Source organism: Bufo gargarizans, chromosome 6 (assembly GCF_014858855.1).
Source record: "Bufo gargarizans isolate SCDJY-AF-19 chromosome 6, ASM1485885v1, whole genome shotgun sequence".
Taxonomy (NCBI): domain Eukaryota; kingdom Metazoa; phylum Chordata; class Amphibia; order Anura; family Bufonidae; genus Bufo; species Bufo gargarizans.
The window spans coordinates 315,963,911-315,980,437 of record NC_058085.1 but is presented as its reverse complement, the minus strand read 5'-3'; the positions used below and the strand labels follow the sequence as shown (position 1 = coordinate 315,980,437).

Sequence of the window (16,527 nt, the reverse complement as noted above, 5' to 3'; positions counted from 1 at the left end):
TTCCACTAGCCCTTGACCCTAATAATTTGTCAAAACATCCTATTTAGAGATATGCTTTATAGCAGCCACATGGACCATGAAAAAATAGTTAGGGTTTTTGGTGGCAGATTTGTAATTTTGTGGAGGTTTTAAAGGAGTTTTTACAAGAGGAATATTTGTCTGAAGTTCTCTGAATCCCTTTTTGACTTCTATGGAATCCACAATCAAATCTGCTTCATAGAAGTAACATGTCACTTCTGAGGCATTTTCCAAATCATCTAGAGAAAAATAAACTCTTACCATTTTTACACTTTGTGCACAAGGTGGAGTTTTCAACATAAAAATCAATGGGGAAACTGTTGGTGAAATTTGAAGTGAAAAACACCCATTTTCTGTTTTTAATCTGTTTTTAGTCATGTGAACATACCCTGACCTCATTGACTTCTAAGGACTCATGCACACAGCCGTGCCCGTATTGCGGCCCACAAACACTTGAATAGGTCCGCAATGCAATCTGGGAGATGCTCTACAGAGTGCTTCCGTGGGTTTTCTGTCCGTGCTTCCTCACCACAAAAAAGTACCATCGGATGCGGTTCTGGACCCCATTCAAGTGAATGGGTCAGATTCTGCAGACGGCAGGCAGACGATCGGTGCCCGTGAATTGCGTACTGCAATTTGCGGTTCGCAGCACGGGCAAGGCCGGTACCAGTGCAGAGGTCAGAAGGGAGTAAATAAGCTGTGACTATAATCTATTCTGAAGGAGGATCCTGTCTTATCTATACCTGTAATTGTAATCATGCCTGTGATGACAATGAGATGACTGCTGAAAGGTAATCCGTATAAACATGAACAGTAAATCTTGACATATTTTTAGATTTAGTGGCTTATGCGAAAATGACAGGCTTCTATTTTTTTTTTATATATCATGACATGGAAAATATATCTTAAGTTTCTAAAAATCCATGTTTAAGATAAAAAAGGTAATTTCTTTGCGACACATTCCTTTTAAAATAACCAACAATCTGGGATTCAAATGTCAGTAAGAAAGTAGATATTTATATGTGTAGATACTGCATTGTATAAAATTAAATGTAAGTAAATTACTTTTCTGTAAAATCCGAAAATCTGGTGAATCTTCAATCAATGTTCCTTCTCTGTACCAATCAACCTTTGGAGAAGGAGACCCCTTAACTCGACTCTCAAATACAACCAGTTGACCCTCAGATGACGTTATGTCTTGCAATGACTAAAAAAAAAGACAGACAGGATAAGATAGATAAACTCATTCAAAAGTAACAGCATTAATATAAAACTAGTGAAAATCGGTAAAACCCATCATAAGACCTCCGAGCCCAGCACAAGCCTCAGATCCCAATACAGAGATCCTTTCTGTATTTTTAAAGGCAGCTAGGTGTTGTCAAAACCCGGACCGGCACATGAGTCCAGTCTAGTGTTTGACCCCACCGCTAACCAGTCCAGCAGCACACACTGGGAGGAAAATACCTGCCTCACCATACAACTCCCTTTACTGTGTCACACAGGTTATAGTGCCTGCTGCCTGCGGACATACAGTCAGGTCCATAAATATTGGGACATTGACAATGGATTTGAAATTAAACGAACAAGATGTGCTTTAACTGCAGACTGTCAGCTTTTATTTGAGGGTATTTGCATCCAAATGGGACATAATAATAATCATAAATCAAACTTTCACTTTTTAATACTTGGTTGCAAAATCCTTCGCAGTCAATCACAGCCTGAAGTCTAGAACGAATAGACTTTAAAATACGCTGGGTTTCATCCCTGGTGATGCTCTGCCAGGCCTCTACTGCAACTGTCTTCAGTTCCTGCTTGTTCTTGGGGCATTTTCCCTTCAGTTTTGTCTTCAGCAAGTGAAATGCAAGCTCAAACGGATTCAGGTCAGGTGATTGACTTGGCCATTGCATAACATTCCACTTCCTTCCCTTAAAAAACTCTTTGGTTGCTTTTGCAGTATGCTTTGGGTCATTGTCCATCTGCACTGTGAAGCGCCGTCCAATGAGTTCCGAAACATTTGGCTGAATATGAGCAGATAATATTGCCCAAAACACTTCAGAATGCATCCTGCTGCTTTTGTCAGCAGTCACATCATTAATAAATACAAGAGAACCAGTTCCATTGGCAGCCATACATGCCCACGCCATGACACTACCACCACCATGCTTCACTGATGAGGTGGTATGCTTAGGATCATGAGCAGTTCCTTTCCTTCTCCATAATCTTCTCTTCCCATCACTCTGGTACAAGTTGATCTTGGTCTCATCTGTCCATAGGATGTTGTTTCAGAACTGTGAAGGCTTTTTAGATGTCGTTTGGCAAACTCTAATCTGGCCTTCCTGTTTTTGAGGCTCACCAATGGTTTACATCTTGTGGTGAACCCTCTGTATTCACTCTGGTGAAGTCTTCTCTTGATTGTTGACTTTGACACACATACACCTACCGCCTGGAGAGTGTTCTTGATCTGGCCAACTGTTGTGAAGAGGGTTTTCTTCACCAGGGAAAGAATTCTTCAGTCATCCACCACAGTTGTTTTCCGTGGTCTTTCGTGTCTTTTTGTGTTGCTGAGCTCCTTCTTTTTAAGAATGTTCCAAACAGTTGTTTTGGCCACGCCTAATGTTTTTGCTATCTCTCTGATGTTTTTTTTTCCCCAGCTGAATGATGGCTTGCTTCATTGATAGTGACAGCTCTTTGGATCTCATCTTGAGAGTAGACAGCAACATATTCCAAATGCCTGGCCATGGAACAGCCGAGAGGCCAATTGTACCATTACGTTTGGTCCCTTAACAAGTGGGAGGCACATATGCAAACTGTTGTAATTCCTACACCGTTCACCTGATTTGGATGTAAATACCCTCAAATTAAAGCTGGCTGTCTGCAGTTAAAGCAAATCTTGTTGGTTACATTTCAAATCCATTGTGGTGGTGTATAGGGCCAAAAATGTTGGAATTGTGTTGATGTCCCAATATTTATGGACCTGACTGTATTTACTCGAATAGGGTCTGCGTTCGACTTTTTTGCAGTGCTGAGACACAGACAGAAAACTCACGGAAACACTCTGCAGTGCTTCCATGGGCTTCTGCGCCTCAGTTCCGCACCGCACCGCACCCATTCACTTAAAAGAGTCCGCAATCCAGGAGACACGGTGGTATCTCCTGGATTGCGGACTCTTTTAAGTGAATGGGTCAACATCCGTCATACTGTGCGCACGCGGCCAGTGCCCGTATATTGTGGACCCACTGTTTGCAGGCCGCAATACGGGCACAGGCCGCCTATGGTTGTGTGCATGAGCTCTTATTCTGACTGCTTGTTTGGAGTTGGGAAGGAATTTTTTTCCCCTAAAGTGGGTAAAATTGGCTTCTACCTCACAGGGGTTTCTTTTTTACCTTCTTTGGATGAACTTTGCCGGATAACAGGCTGAACTGGATGGATAGATGTCTTTTTTCAGCCTTACAAATTATGTCACTACGTTATGTTACTGTCATAGAACACATAAATTATATTGTATACATGGTAAAATGATTCAGACTTACATATATAACAAAATAAACTATAGGAAATAAAGATATTTCACCTTTGTAAAAACCGGAGCAGCCATTAATGGTCTTCCGTCCAGCCCTTGTAGGTATGTAGTGGAACTCTATGAGAGATTTATGGAAGCGTTACAAAAATTCTAGGTAACAATTATTAAAGTTACATAATGGCATACTATATATCAGTCCTTGTGCCGCTTATTTTATTGCACCAGGAGATTTTTGGAGGAGGCTTTCAGCAGTGCTGACCATTAGTGTTTGTGACGTTATTATAAAGATAGTGAAACATGTTGAGACTAAGAGTGTCTGATATAAAATAACAAACTAAGAAACCATCTTTTTTTTTATGTCATTACAATGTACAAACCGGATTCCCAAAAAGTTGGGACACTATACAAATCGTGAATAAATACTGAATGCAATGATGTGGAGGTGCCAACTTCTAATATTTTATTCAGAATAGAACATAAATCACGGAACAAAAGTTTAAACTGAGACAATGTACCATTTTAAGGGAAAAATATGTTGAATCAGAATTTCATGGTGTCAACAAATCCCCAGTTGGGATAAGGCCATTTTCACCACTGTGTGGCATCTCCCCTTCTTCTTACAACACTCAACAGACGTCTGGGGACCGAGGAGACCAGTTTCTCAAGTTTAGAAATAGGAATGCTCTCCCATTCTTGTCTAATACAGGCCTCTAACTGTTCAATCGTCTTGGGCCTTCTTTGTTGCACCTTCCTCTTTATGATGCGCCAAATGTTCTCTATAGGTGAAAGATCTGGACTGCAGACTGGCCATTTCAGTACCCGGATCCTTCTCCTATGCAGCCATGATGTGGTCTGGCATTATCTTGTTGAAAAATGCAGGGTCTTCCCTGAAAGAGATGACGTCTGGATGGGAGCATATGTTGTTCTAGAACCTGAATATATTTTTCTGCATTGATGGTGCCTTTCCAGACATGCAAGCTGCCCGTGCCACACGCACTCATGCAACTCCATACCATCAGAGATGCAGGCTTCTGAACTGAGCGTTGATAACAACTTGGGTTGTCCTTGTCCTCTTTGGTCCGGAAGACATGGCGTCCCAGATTTCCAAAAAGAACTTCGAATCGTGACTCGTCTGACCACAGAACAGTCTTCCATTTTGCCACACTCCATTTTAAATGATCCCTGGCCCGTTGAAAACGCCTGAGCTTGTGGATCTTGCTTAGAAATGGCTTCTTCTTTGCACTGTAGAGTTTCAGCTGGCAACGGCAGATGGCACGGTGGATTGTGTTCACTGACAATGGTTTCTGGAAGTATTCCTGAGCCCATTCTGTGATTTCCTTTACAGTAGCATTCCTGTTTGTGGTTCAGTGTCGTTTAAGGGCCCGGAGATCACGGGCATCCAGTATGGTTTTACGGCCTTGACCCTTACGCACAGAGATTGTTCCAGATTCTCTGAATCTTCAGATGATGTTATGCACAGTTGATGATGATAGATGCAAAGTCTTTGCAATTTTTCGCTGGGTAACACCTTTCTGATATTGCTCCACTATCTTTCTGCGCAACATTGTGGGAATTGGTGATCCTCTACCCATCTTGGCTTCTGAGAGACACTGCCACTCTGAGAAGCTCTTTTTATACCCAATCATGTTGCCAATTGACCTAATTAGTGTTAATTGGTCTTCCAGCTCTTCGTTATGCTCAAATTTACTTTTTCCAGCCTCTTATTGCTACTTGTCCCAACTTTTTGGGGATTTGTTGACACCGTGAAATTTTGAATCAATGTATTTTTCCTTTAAAATGATACATTTACTCGGATTAAATGTTTGATCTGTCATCTACGTTCTATTACAAATAAAATATTGACATTTGCCATCTCCACATCATTACATTCAGTTTTTATTCACGATTTGTATAGTGTCCCATTTTTGGGGGAATCTGGTTTGTACTTTATCCTTGGTCTTCCAGGATAAACTAATGTGCCAATGAACTGGACGTATTAACTTCTTAAAAGAGTTGTGCCACCATTAAACGTTCTTTTAATATAATTCAGCGCAAACAATTTGTTACTTTTGCATTTTACTTTCTGTTACATAAATGCAGTTCTGAGATATCCTCTTTACTTCATTATCATGGAGATCCATGGTGTTTAATCTGCATAGTAATGTGCACGTCCACCTACTGAGGTGGACGCACATCCTCAGTTCCATCCTTCAACTACCACAGCCATATCTACTGTTAGAAGCTGTGACAGTCACAAGTAAACAGCTGCAACAGAAAAAAGTAACCCCTGAAAAAGGACATGTCCCCTGAGAAAGGGCATTACCCCGGAGCTGTCAGCCTGAATCACACAGGGCAACTAGAACAACGAATGGGCAGATCTCTGGAACAATGTGAGGTGTAGGGTTTGTTCTAGTTTTGCTAGAAATAAGATTGCCATGTACTATTTTATTATTATTTTTTATTATTTCTGCATTTGCTATTTTTACATCAATTATGGGATAACCAATATCTGTAGCCAAGTTCAGACAGTGAATCTGTAGCGGATTTTCTGTGCAGAATGTGCACCAAAACTCAGAAGCACAGTCTCCAGTGGAATATATGTGAGTTGATTACAAGCATGCAGCCGATTTTCTAATACCAACCATAGCTATTGTTAGAGATTGTATTTCTGCCATGTCTTAATTGCTGGCTACATTATTATTTAGGTTTATGATATAATATTTTCTCACCGGTTGTGTAACTGTTGGCTGCGCGTGCTGTAAAACAGTTATTGGAACATTTATTTCTTGAAGGCCTGCAGGTTTCGATACTTCTTCTGACAAATTTTCACTTTGTGACCTTCACAGCAATGACAATGATAAGTTTGTGTTCCAAGCGAATGCCGGTACCCTCAGACAAATAGTTTAGAATGATAATTATGATAAATACAATTTATATAACAGAAATCATATTAACTTAGTAATCAGACCTGCATTGTTAGAAAAATTATAATACAATAAAAATATATGTATTATTATAACACATTATATACAGTGTAAACAAGGTTCCACATAACTCAAGAGATTTCTTCTTAGGTACTATTACTGGAGAATTACTCATACTCTCATATTTATACATCTGTTGAAATAATTCGAGCCATGCATGATGAGATGGTCCTTTCGATGACTTCCACTTTCTCGCAATTAACAGAGAAAAAACTGAAGACCAAAGATCCTGATCAACACAAGATTTCTAGGGAATGTAGAGAGGTCACTAAATAAACAGCAGGAAGCATCTAATTCCTAATTTCTAATTCATGTCCCATTTTAACCTTCCAAATTAATAAAACTTGTCTCCACAATCAATTACTAATCGGACACAACCAACACATATGAAAAAATCAGCCTCCAACCCAATGCATTTAGGACACCTAGAAGAATCCCTACAAGCAAAAAAGTATAAAACCAGTATAAGATCATACATTGTGTCATTTTATGATTAAAGTTCTGTAAAACGGAATATACTAAGTGTTACAGCAGCGGGTGTGGAAACACTGTGTCAGCTACCTCTTGGAGTGGCCCCAGTGTGGTTGAAAGCTGACTCACAGGGGTCAGAGACCCCGGAGCAGAGCACCAAGGTATCAGGCAAATCTTGTAGTCAGTAACAAGCAGGTCTAGACAGGCAAATTTCATGTGAATACATAAAACTGGTACAAGGACTGGCAGCAGAGGATCACTAAGGTAAACAGGCACAGGTTGGGTTAGGCAGCGGAGGGTCAGAAAGCAATAAACAGGCAGAGATCAGTACATGGGCAGACAACAGGAACAAACACCTTAGCAAGGAACAAGCAAGCTAGGAACCTAATTGTCTGTTCTCATTTATCCAGGTCATGGTATATCTGTAAAGAATAAATCAAGGCAACTGGACGTACTGTAGATTTCTTGAAAACGTTTCACTCGTTCTTCCAACGAGCTTTCTCAATTCTGAGTGACTGTACAAAAATTCAGTTACATATTTATTCCCAGAATTTTTGTACAGTCACTCAGAATTGAGAAAGCTCGTTGGAAGAATGAGTGAAACGTTTTCAAGAAATCTACAGTACGTCCAGTTGCCTTGATTTATTCTTTACAGATATAGGAACCTAATTGCTCAGGTAAATACGTCCCAGATCCCATTCCCAAAGTTTCCTAGAATTATAGAATAATGTAGAGACATCATGATCAATCATGTACTTATATAAAGATTGAACCCTCCCTTTATGTGCTTTACTGGACACTAAATAATCTATGATATCTGTGTTATGGATAATAATGTCTGTATAGGGCAAGACGGAAACCACATAGCGGATCTGTTAATATCAAAAAATATATATTTTTCAGTTAATATAAAACATGCAACTAATGTTTGGAAACTTACATTTTTCCCTTAACTGTGAGACCAAACATAAACTTTTAGATCTCTACAATACAGGAAAATGTATCTTCCAACTGAGGAATATGCAAATTGTGCTGAATGTTAGCGCACTATGCCATGTATTTATGGTACAATGATGGCAGCGGCACAGGAACAGCCGCCACCATCAGCAGCTGGTGTCAGCTGGATAGGTCATCAATATCAAAACCCTAACCCCTTTAAATTTGCTCATCCTGAGAAAACTAGTTCTAATCAATAAAGACCATTCTAAACTTTTTCATCTAGAAACACATCAAGTACTCAACCATTTAAAGAGAAATTCCATGAGATATTGGAGTTCCCCCTTATAATTATAATTATTTATAAGGGAGTTCTGCTGACTATGGTAAAGCCTAGGAATCGCCCTCAGAGGTTTAGGTCATGTCAGGAGGTCACAAAGTTCTGACACATATGGTGGTGAAAAGAAGCATTTCTGAAAGTGCTCTATTTTAGGGTTAGGATATGGGTTGTTGGGGTGGTGAGGTTCTGATGACTGTTTGGCGGTGGGGCTGGACTATACGTCTACATTCTAGGCACAATCGTATAACTACGTATGCTCTATATTGATATGTGTCACCAGAACTTCCAGACATTGGCCGTAACTAGAAGATGACTTTCAGTCCCTACCGCTGAAGCCAGGATTATGCAGTTTGCAGAAAGGCTGCGCAGATTAGACCTCTATATCATCTGAAAACCTTCATAAGAGCAAATGTTATTTTACAAAGTGACTCTGAACAACACATACGTACTGATCCATGTCAGTCTTGGTGGTTTCACCTTCAGATTCCGATGAGGACGCACCTGACCAGATAAAAGAAAGTGACTATCTTAGAACATCTTAGAATGTTATCCTTGAAGTTTCTTGGTCATAATGACCTACTCTCATTATATTCAGAGTCTGCGCTCTGCCTTGTGTATCACACTAAGGCGAGGGCGATGTGTTGTGTAACATGAAGATGGCAATGTCCATTGTGACAACGCATCTACTGCTTGTTGATGGGGTTGCGTTGAGTCATACGACTGACCGTGACTGCGAAACATCAGTCACAAGGATACAACACTGTTGGATTTTAGGTTGAAAGTCACATGCAACTATGTCAACGTAGGCCACTATACAAGTTGTATGCAACTGCAACCTTTCTGCAACAGCAAGTTGTAGACAAGTCACACAAATGTTTTTGGTCGTACAACTTTTCTGAGGCTTGCTGTTGAACGACACGTCAGAGCATCGCCCCAGCATAAAACGTTCTCTATTGTTTCAATGTTGGCGTCTATGTACATGTCATACTTATTTGAGATTTTGTTGGTTTTGGCGACACTTAATGACAGAGATGAACTATTTAAAGAACTTAACCATTGTTCAAACACTGCATGGAAAGTGAAATGTGATACGATCCAGAGAACTGCGTCACCGCCAGTGTTCCCTGTCAACCTTGCCTATTTGTAATCATCAGAGTCATATCTGCTGTGTTCCACCATTGTCTATATTTAACCTATTCTAAGAACTGTCCATAGACTTATGTGTGCAGCCTCACAGTTGTAATATCCGTGTGTGGAATAACTGGATTCATTAGATGTTCATTACCTTCTACATATATCTCTGCACTTGATGAGTCTGTTCCATAAATATTGGATGCAAAGCAAGAGTAACGTCCTGTATCTTCTTCAAAAGCTTCCGTAATAACTAAGGTGTTCACATCTCCTGTTCTCTGGATTTGGATATATGGAGAATTTTCAAGTTCTTTTCCTTCACAGTACCACCTGTAACATGAAAACATACAATTCATATTCTTGTTGGACATAACAGTGATGGTAATAATATGAAAAAATCAGTTTTTTCCCCCCTCAGAAGCACCTTTGCTAATTTGTGGAGATCAGTACAAGTAAGCATACTCAGACCCAGCGGATATGCATAATAGTATTAATTTGATTTACTTTCTATTACTTATATATCTCCAACCTATTCCATAGCAGTCCTCGACGACAATCTAATCTGACACATACATGCGCACATTAGTAAGCCACATAGTCGTCTGTTTTTCAGATACTTTAAGGACCTTTTTCCAACACAATGATTAATCTACCCCCATTGTATCTGAGAACGATTTACGAGGTACAGCGACCACACAACTGTTCCATTAATACCCTGCAGGAGGAATGCTAAGCTTCCCTGTAGACCTGTCAGCAAAATACAGGATGCATATATCACTGACACAATACAGGCGGCTAGTCGTAATTTTGAGACCTTTCATGTAAAGGTAGGGCACCAGGCAGCATTACTGAGACTAAAATCATATTAGGGATTTGCTACTTATGGTGTTTAGAACTTAGTATGCTCTTTAGGGGGAGGTACTGGTTCTTACTAAAGGGGTTGTCCAACGAAAAATAATCTACATTTTTTCAAACCAGCACCTGAATCTGAATACTTTGGTAATTGCATGTCACTAAAAATTTAGTATAGCCACTGAGTTAGGCCTCATGCACACGGCCGTTGTTTTGTCCCGCATCCAAGCCGCCGTTTTGGCAGCTCGGATGCGGACCCATTCACTTCAATGGGGCCGTAAAAAGATGTGGACAGCACTCTGAGTGCTGTCCGCATCCGTTGCTCCGTTCCGTGGCCCCGCAAAAAAAAATAACATGTCCTATTCTTGTCCGCGCTTTGCGGACAAGAATAGGCATTTATATTGAAGGCTGTCCGTGCCGTTCTGCAAATTGCGAACCCGCACGGATGCCATTCGTGCTTTGCGAATCCGTGATTTGTGGACCGCAAAACACACCACGGTCGTGAGCATGAGGCCTTATTCACTGAAACTTACTTGTATAGTGCCGCCTGCTGTTTGCTCTTTTTTAATTTCTCTGTTCTGCTCATCTGCTCATTGAGATGGAAGCACGTGCTCAGTTCCATCCCTCAACTGCCTCCAGCTGCAGCAGAAAGGACATGCCCCTGAAAAGTGCACTCCACCTGAGCGAATGGCGAATCTCACGTTTTCTGTTTTTTTTATCGAATTCACCGCGCAGCAAAAATATTTTAATATTTTAATAGTTCAGACATCTTTGGACGTGGAGATACCTGTGATGTTTATTTTTTGTTGTTGTTTATTTATTTTAATATGTAAAGTTTAGAAAGGTGGGTGATTTTTTTTTTTTTATATTTTCTTAATATTTTTTTAACTTTTTTTTACCTTTCACTCAAATACTTTTAGTTCCCTTTGGGGGATCTTCTGATCTAGAGACCATAATAAAAACTATTTTCTAATTTTTGATTGCCTGTCTGTGAAGCTGTGCCTTGTGCACAGCTTTACAGGCAGTTTACCATGACAGGCCTTCAGCAGACACCAGGCTGTCATGGTAAACGATTGGAGCCTGCGATTTCACTGTGGGGGCTCTGATAAGAAGGCAGATGTAGTCCCCTCCCTCTGCCTAACCTCAAAGATACAGCGATGGCTATTGCATGCGGCACCTGAGGGGTTAAGTGACTGGCTATGGTGTTATCGCCAATCCCGGTCATTGTGGTCGGGCGTTATTATACAGTCCGCACCCGACATATACGGAGCAGGCTGAGCACAACAGCTGCTCCATAAAGCCCTTGCGCATAATGCCATACATGGGAGGGAGGCACTTAAAGAAGCATCACTGTGTGTGGAGAGCCACTTAATGGGGCAGTACCCTGGGAGGGCCATTTAAGGGGGGCATTAATCTGTGAGGGCGCCCCTTAAGGCACATCACTATGAGTGTGGTGGCCACCTAAGGGGACATCATACTGCAGGCAGGGAACTTAGAGGGCATCACTTTGTGTGGGAGCCATTTAAGGGGGGTCTCATTCTGCTGTGGGGGGGAATCAGGAACAACATACTGCATGGTGGCGCTAAGGGGGCATAATACTGTGTGCCGAGGAAGTAAGGAGGCCTCATACTGTGTGGGAAGGCACTAAGGGGACATCATACAGTGTTGGGGGGCACTAAAGGGGTTTCATACTGTGAAGGAAAGCACAAAAAGGGCATCATACTCTGTTGGGGGGCACTAAAGGGGTTTCATACTGTGAAGGAAAGCACTAAAAGGGCATCATACTGGGTTGGGTGCACTAAAAGGGTTTCGTACTGTGTAAGGGGGGCACTAAGAGACATGACTAATGTTTAGGGGGACACTAAAGAGCATCACTATTGTGAGGTGGTACTAAGAGGACATTCTTATTGTGTTGGGCGCCATAAGGGTATTGGGTAGGATTAGAGGTGTTGCATGCAACCAGTGTTGTCCCTCCTTACATTTTTTTTTTTGTGGTTTGGACCTTCACCCAACGGCAGACTCAGGTTTGTGGACCTCTACAGAAATTACTTGAGTACTCCTGCTATGGAATGAAATTCTAACCATAAATCCCAGAATCATTGACGTCTGTTGGACCAGTACAACACTCAACCACAACCACTCAGACTTGTTATTTGAAGACGCTCATGCTTTTCATGTTAGCATCTCATTACAGGAAGGTTTGATTTATTTGTGTCCTGTCTCCTGTTGATGCAGCAGTCTGTCACACAGAGCAGCGCATTCATCACCAGAATTACTTTTAATCATTGATGTTTGTTTAGCTGCCACTTGGAAGCCAGTAGTCCTTGTGCGGTATTAATAGGTAAACAGTGACTACGAGGGGTCGGGCTAGACCTAGACATTTTGTTGTGCGATTTCTAAGATCATGCTATTCATAGGAATGAACTTGATCGCCTGCAAATCTCTATATGTAAACAATTTACAGGGTTTCTTTTCCATTTTCGCTCAATGCCAGGTTTTTGCAGTGATTCTGATCAATGGTGTCAATCAATCGGGAGTAAGAAGAGCTGGCAGAGGAAGCAGAAGGAGCAAAGGTGCACAGAGTTTTTTGGGTCCACCCTTGGTGCATTTAACTGCTAATTTTCATATGTTCTTTTTCTCCAGAATGAAGCAACGGGTTGATAAGTAAAAAGGTATCGTCATATTCAGCTGTGCTAGCCCTACAAGACATTGTGGTTTAGACAACTTTCACATCTGCGTTGTGCTGTCCGGTTTTGAGATCCGGCAGAGACTCTCAAAACTGCAGCACAGTGTTTCAGTTTTGTCCCACTTCATAGTCAATGGGGACAAAACTGAACAAACCGGAACGGAGTGCATCAGAATGCATTCCACTCCGGTTTGTTGCGTTCCCATGGTGGACACAATACCGCTGCAGTGTTTTTGTGTGCTTCATGGGATACTGAGCAAGAGGGATCCGGCATGAAACACAATGTAAGTCAATGGAGTTGGATCCGTTTTTGAATGGATGCAGATGGTTGTATTATTGACCGGATGCGTTTTTGCTGATCTCCTGACGTAGCCAGCAAAAATGCAGATGTAAAAGTATCTCTCAGTCACTGAAAACAACTGTCTTGTGTACAACTGGACGCTAAAAGATCAGAGATAAAATTGTATAAATTACGAGTTTTACTAAATCTTTGTCCACAAAACTATGGGGGTCACTTACAAGCAGATTATATGGCACCTTTTGGCGTATATATCTGTAACAGATAGCGGTGCAGGTCTAAACAAGGGGCTGTGGCATGGGTGGAGAAGAGGGCGGACCAGCAGGCCCATCTCATTTATCATTTTCTACACTTGTATTAGGTGTAGAAAATTGTCTAAATCTACGCCAGAAAGGAAGCTGTCTTACATTTAGAAAGGCGGTGGATACGCTGAAGTTATGTAGAGGCTAGTGCCTCTACATAAATTTGGCGGATCCACTGCCAGCTAAAGAGGTATTAAGGCGTCTAAAATACCGGTCTTAATAAATGACCCCCTATATATCTGTTGAGCTCCTCCTGCCCTATAACATGCTGCCTGCAGACTGCACTGTATTTGGTGGTGAAAGGTTCTCTTTAAGGGTACTTTCACACTTGCGGCAGGACAGATCCGACAGGCTGTTCACCCTGTCGGATCTGTCCTTCCACTATTTCGCCGTGCCGCTGGACCGCCGCTCCGGCGCAGTACGCAGGGGCGGAGCTCCGGCGCAGTACGGCAGTTCGCAGTCAGAGGCTGCCGGACTAAAAAGTTGGACATGCAGGACTTTTAGTCCGGCGGCCTTTCGCCGCGCACTGCCCCCGTCCCTATTATAGTCAATGGGGAAGGAGCGGCGGTCCGGTGGCACGGCGAAATGGCGGAAGGACAGATCCGACAGGGTGAACAGCCTGTCGGATCCGTTCCTGCCGCAAGTGTGAAGGTACCCTAAGACCAATATGTATCAGACAGTGGAGTAAATGGAACTGACTGGGTCCCACAGCAAATTTTTTAATGGGAGCAACCCCCTTCTCCTGTGCAACCTTCACTCCTGTGGTTAGTATTACGAAAACCCAAAGGAAAGAATATGTTCTAAAATTCAGATGTAAAATATAGAAGAAATTTAAATTCATACAGTTGCAAGAAAAAGTATGTGAACCCTTTGCAATGATATGGATTTCTGCACAAATTGGTCATAAAATGTGATCTGATCTTCATGTAATTTCACAACAATAGACAATCACAGTCTGCTGAAACTAATAACACACAAAGAATTAAATGTTACTATGTTTTTATTGAACACACCATGTAAATATTCACAGTGCAGGTGGAAAAAGTATGTGAACCCCTAGACTAATGACATCTCCAAGAGCTAATTGGAGTGAGGTGTCACCCAACTGAAGTCCAATCAATGAGATGAGATTGGAGGTGTTGGTTACAGTTGCCCTGCCCTATAAAAAACACACACCAGTTCTGGGTTTGCTTTTCACAAGAAGCATTACCTGATGTGACTGATGCCTCACACAAAAGAGCTCTCAGAAGACCTACAATTAAGAATTGTTGACTTGCATAAAGCTGGAAAGGGTTATAAAAGTATCTCCAAAAGCCTTGCTGTTCATCAGTCCACGGTAAGACATATTGTCTATACTGGAGAAAGTTAAGCACTGCTGCTACTCTCCCTAGGAGTGGCTGTCCTGTAAAGATGACTGCAAGAGCACAGCGCAGACTGCTCAATGAGGTGAAGAAGAATCCTAGAGTGTCAGCTAAAGACTTACATAAAACTTTGGCATATGCTAACATCCCTGTTAGCGAATCTACGATATGTAAAACACTAAACAAAAATAGATTTAATGGGAGGATACCACAGATGAAGCCACTGGTGTCCAAAAAAAACCATTGCTGCACGTTTACAGTTTGCACAAGAGCACCTGGATGTTCCACAGCAGTACTGGCAAAATATTCTGTGGACAGATGAAACCAAAGTTGAGTTGTTTGGAAGAAACACAGAACAATATGTGTGGAGAAAAAGAGGCACAGCACACCAACATCAAAACCTCATCCCAAACGTGAAGTATGGTGGTGGGGGCATCATGGTTTCGGGCTGCTTTGCTGCGTCAGGGCCTGGACGGATAGCTATCATCAAAGGAAAAATGAATTCCAACGTTTATCAAGACATTTTGCAGGAGAACTTAAGGCCATCTGTCCACCAGCTGAAGCTCAACTGAAGATGGGTGTTGCAACAGGACAACGACCCAAAGCATAGAAGTAAATCAACAACAGAATGGCTTAAACAGAGGAAAATACGCCTTCTGGAGTGGCCCAGTCAGAGTCCTGACCTCAACCCGATTGAGATGCTGTGGCATGATCTCAAGAAAGCGATTCACACCAGACATCCCAAGAATATTGCTGAACTGAAACAGTTCTGTAAAGAAGAATGGTCAAGAATTACTCCTGACCGTTGTGCACGTCTGATCTGCAACTACAGGAAACGTTTGGTTGAAGTTATTGCTGAACATGGTAACATTTAATTCTTTGTGTGTTATTAGTTTAAGCAGGCTGTGATTGTCTATTGTTGTGAATTAGATGAAGATCAGATCACATTTTATGAGACTTAGATGAAGATCAGATCACATTTTATGACCAATTTGTGCAGAAATCTATATCATTCCAAAAGGTTCACATACTTTTTCTTGCAACTGTACGTGATAAGAAAAATGTTCCTGCCATGTGATACATTTGTGTTTTTCTAAAACCCAAGTGTATGTTGTGTTAGCATGTCATATAAAGCTTGAAGAGACTGTGTGAAGGAAATACTGCTGCGGCAAGGAAAGTCCATGGGGGAATGTACTACCTTTGTACAGCATTTTTCTGACATACAAAAGTAGCAATTTTTGTCCCCAGAGCCGTTTAGTGACAAAAATTTTGACTTTTTGAACTTTTCTACTTCCCTTGCCACAAAAAGTGCAATGGGGATGAGTAGAAGGAGGTGGGTCAATCCAGGAGAAGATGCCTTAAGTATCCTTGGGTGACCAGCCAACGGCTGGGAAAGATTAGAGCGTGCGTGTGTCGGCCCTTTAAGAGCCTGAGGGAATGTTTGCACCCTAAAGGCTGCAAGAGGTGGTGTCCAGGAAGTCACCCTGCAGCTGGAAGGAGGAGGAGAAGACTGGCGGGTCTAGGCCGCTGGACTTCATGTGAGAGGGTTAAGGTGCGTAGCGCCATGGCTCTGCCTGCCAGATCTCAATACCTGAAAATCACAATGCAAGTGTGAAAGGAGCCTAACG

The 16,527-nt window shown here is 41.7% G+C and overlaps 1 protein-coding gene across 9 annotated transcripts in view; it reads right to left on the bottom strand.

Moving 5' to 3' along the window:
* Positions 1 to 16,527, bottom strand: part of MYPN (myopalladin) — a 152,385-nt gene that overhangs the window by 34,224 nt on the left and 101,634 nt on the right. For all 9 annotated transcript variants that reach the window (XM_044296590.1, XM_044296595.1, XM_044296592.1 and 6 more), the window contains 5 exons: positions 9,555 to 9,730; positions 8,719 to 8,770; positions 6,268 to 6,376; positions 3,590 to 3,655; positions 1,084 to 1,225 (listed from right to left, as the gene is read on the bottom strand). In XM_044296590.1, coding sequence (XP_044152525.1) covers positions 1,084 to 1,225; positions 3,590 to 3,655; positions 6,268 to 6,376; positions 8,719 to 8,770; positions 9,555 to 9,730 — 545 coding nt within the window. The remainder of the gene's footprint in view (positions 1 to 1,083; positions 1,226 to 3,589; positions 3,656 to 6,267; positions 6,377 to 8,718; positions 8,771 to 9,554; positions 9,731 to 16,527) is intronic.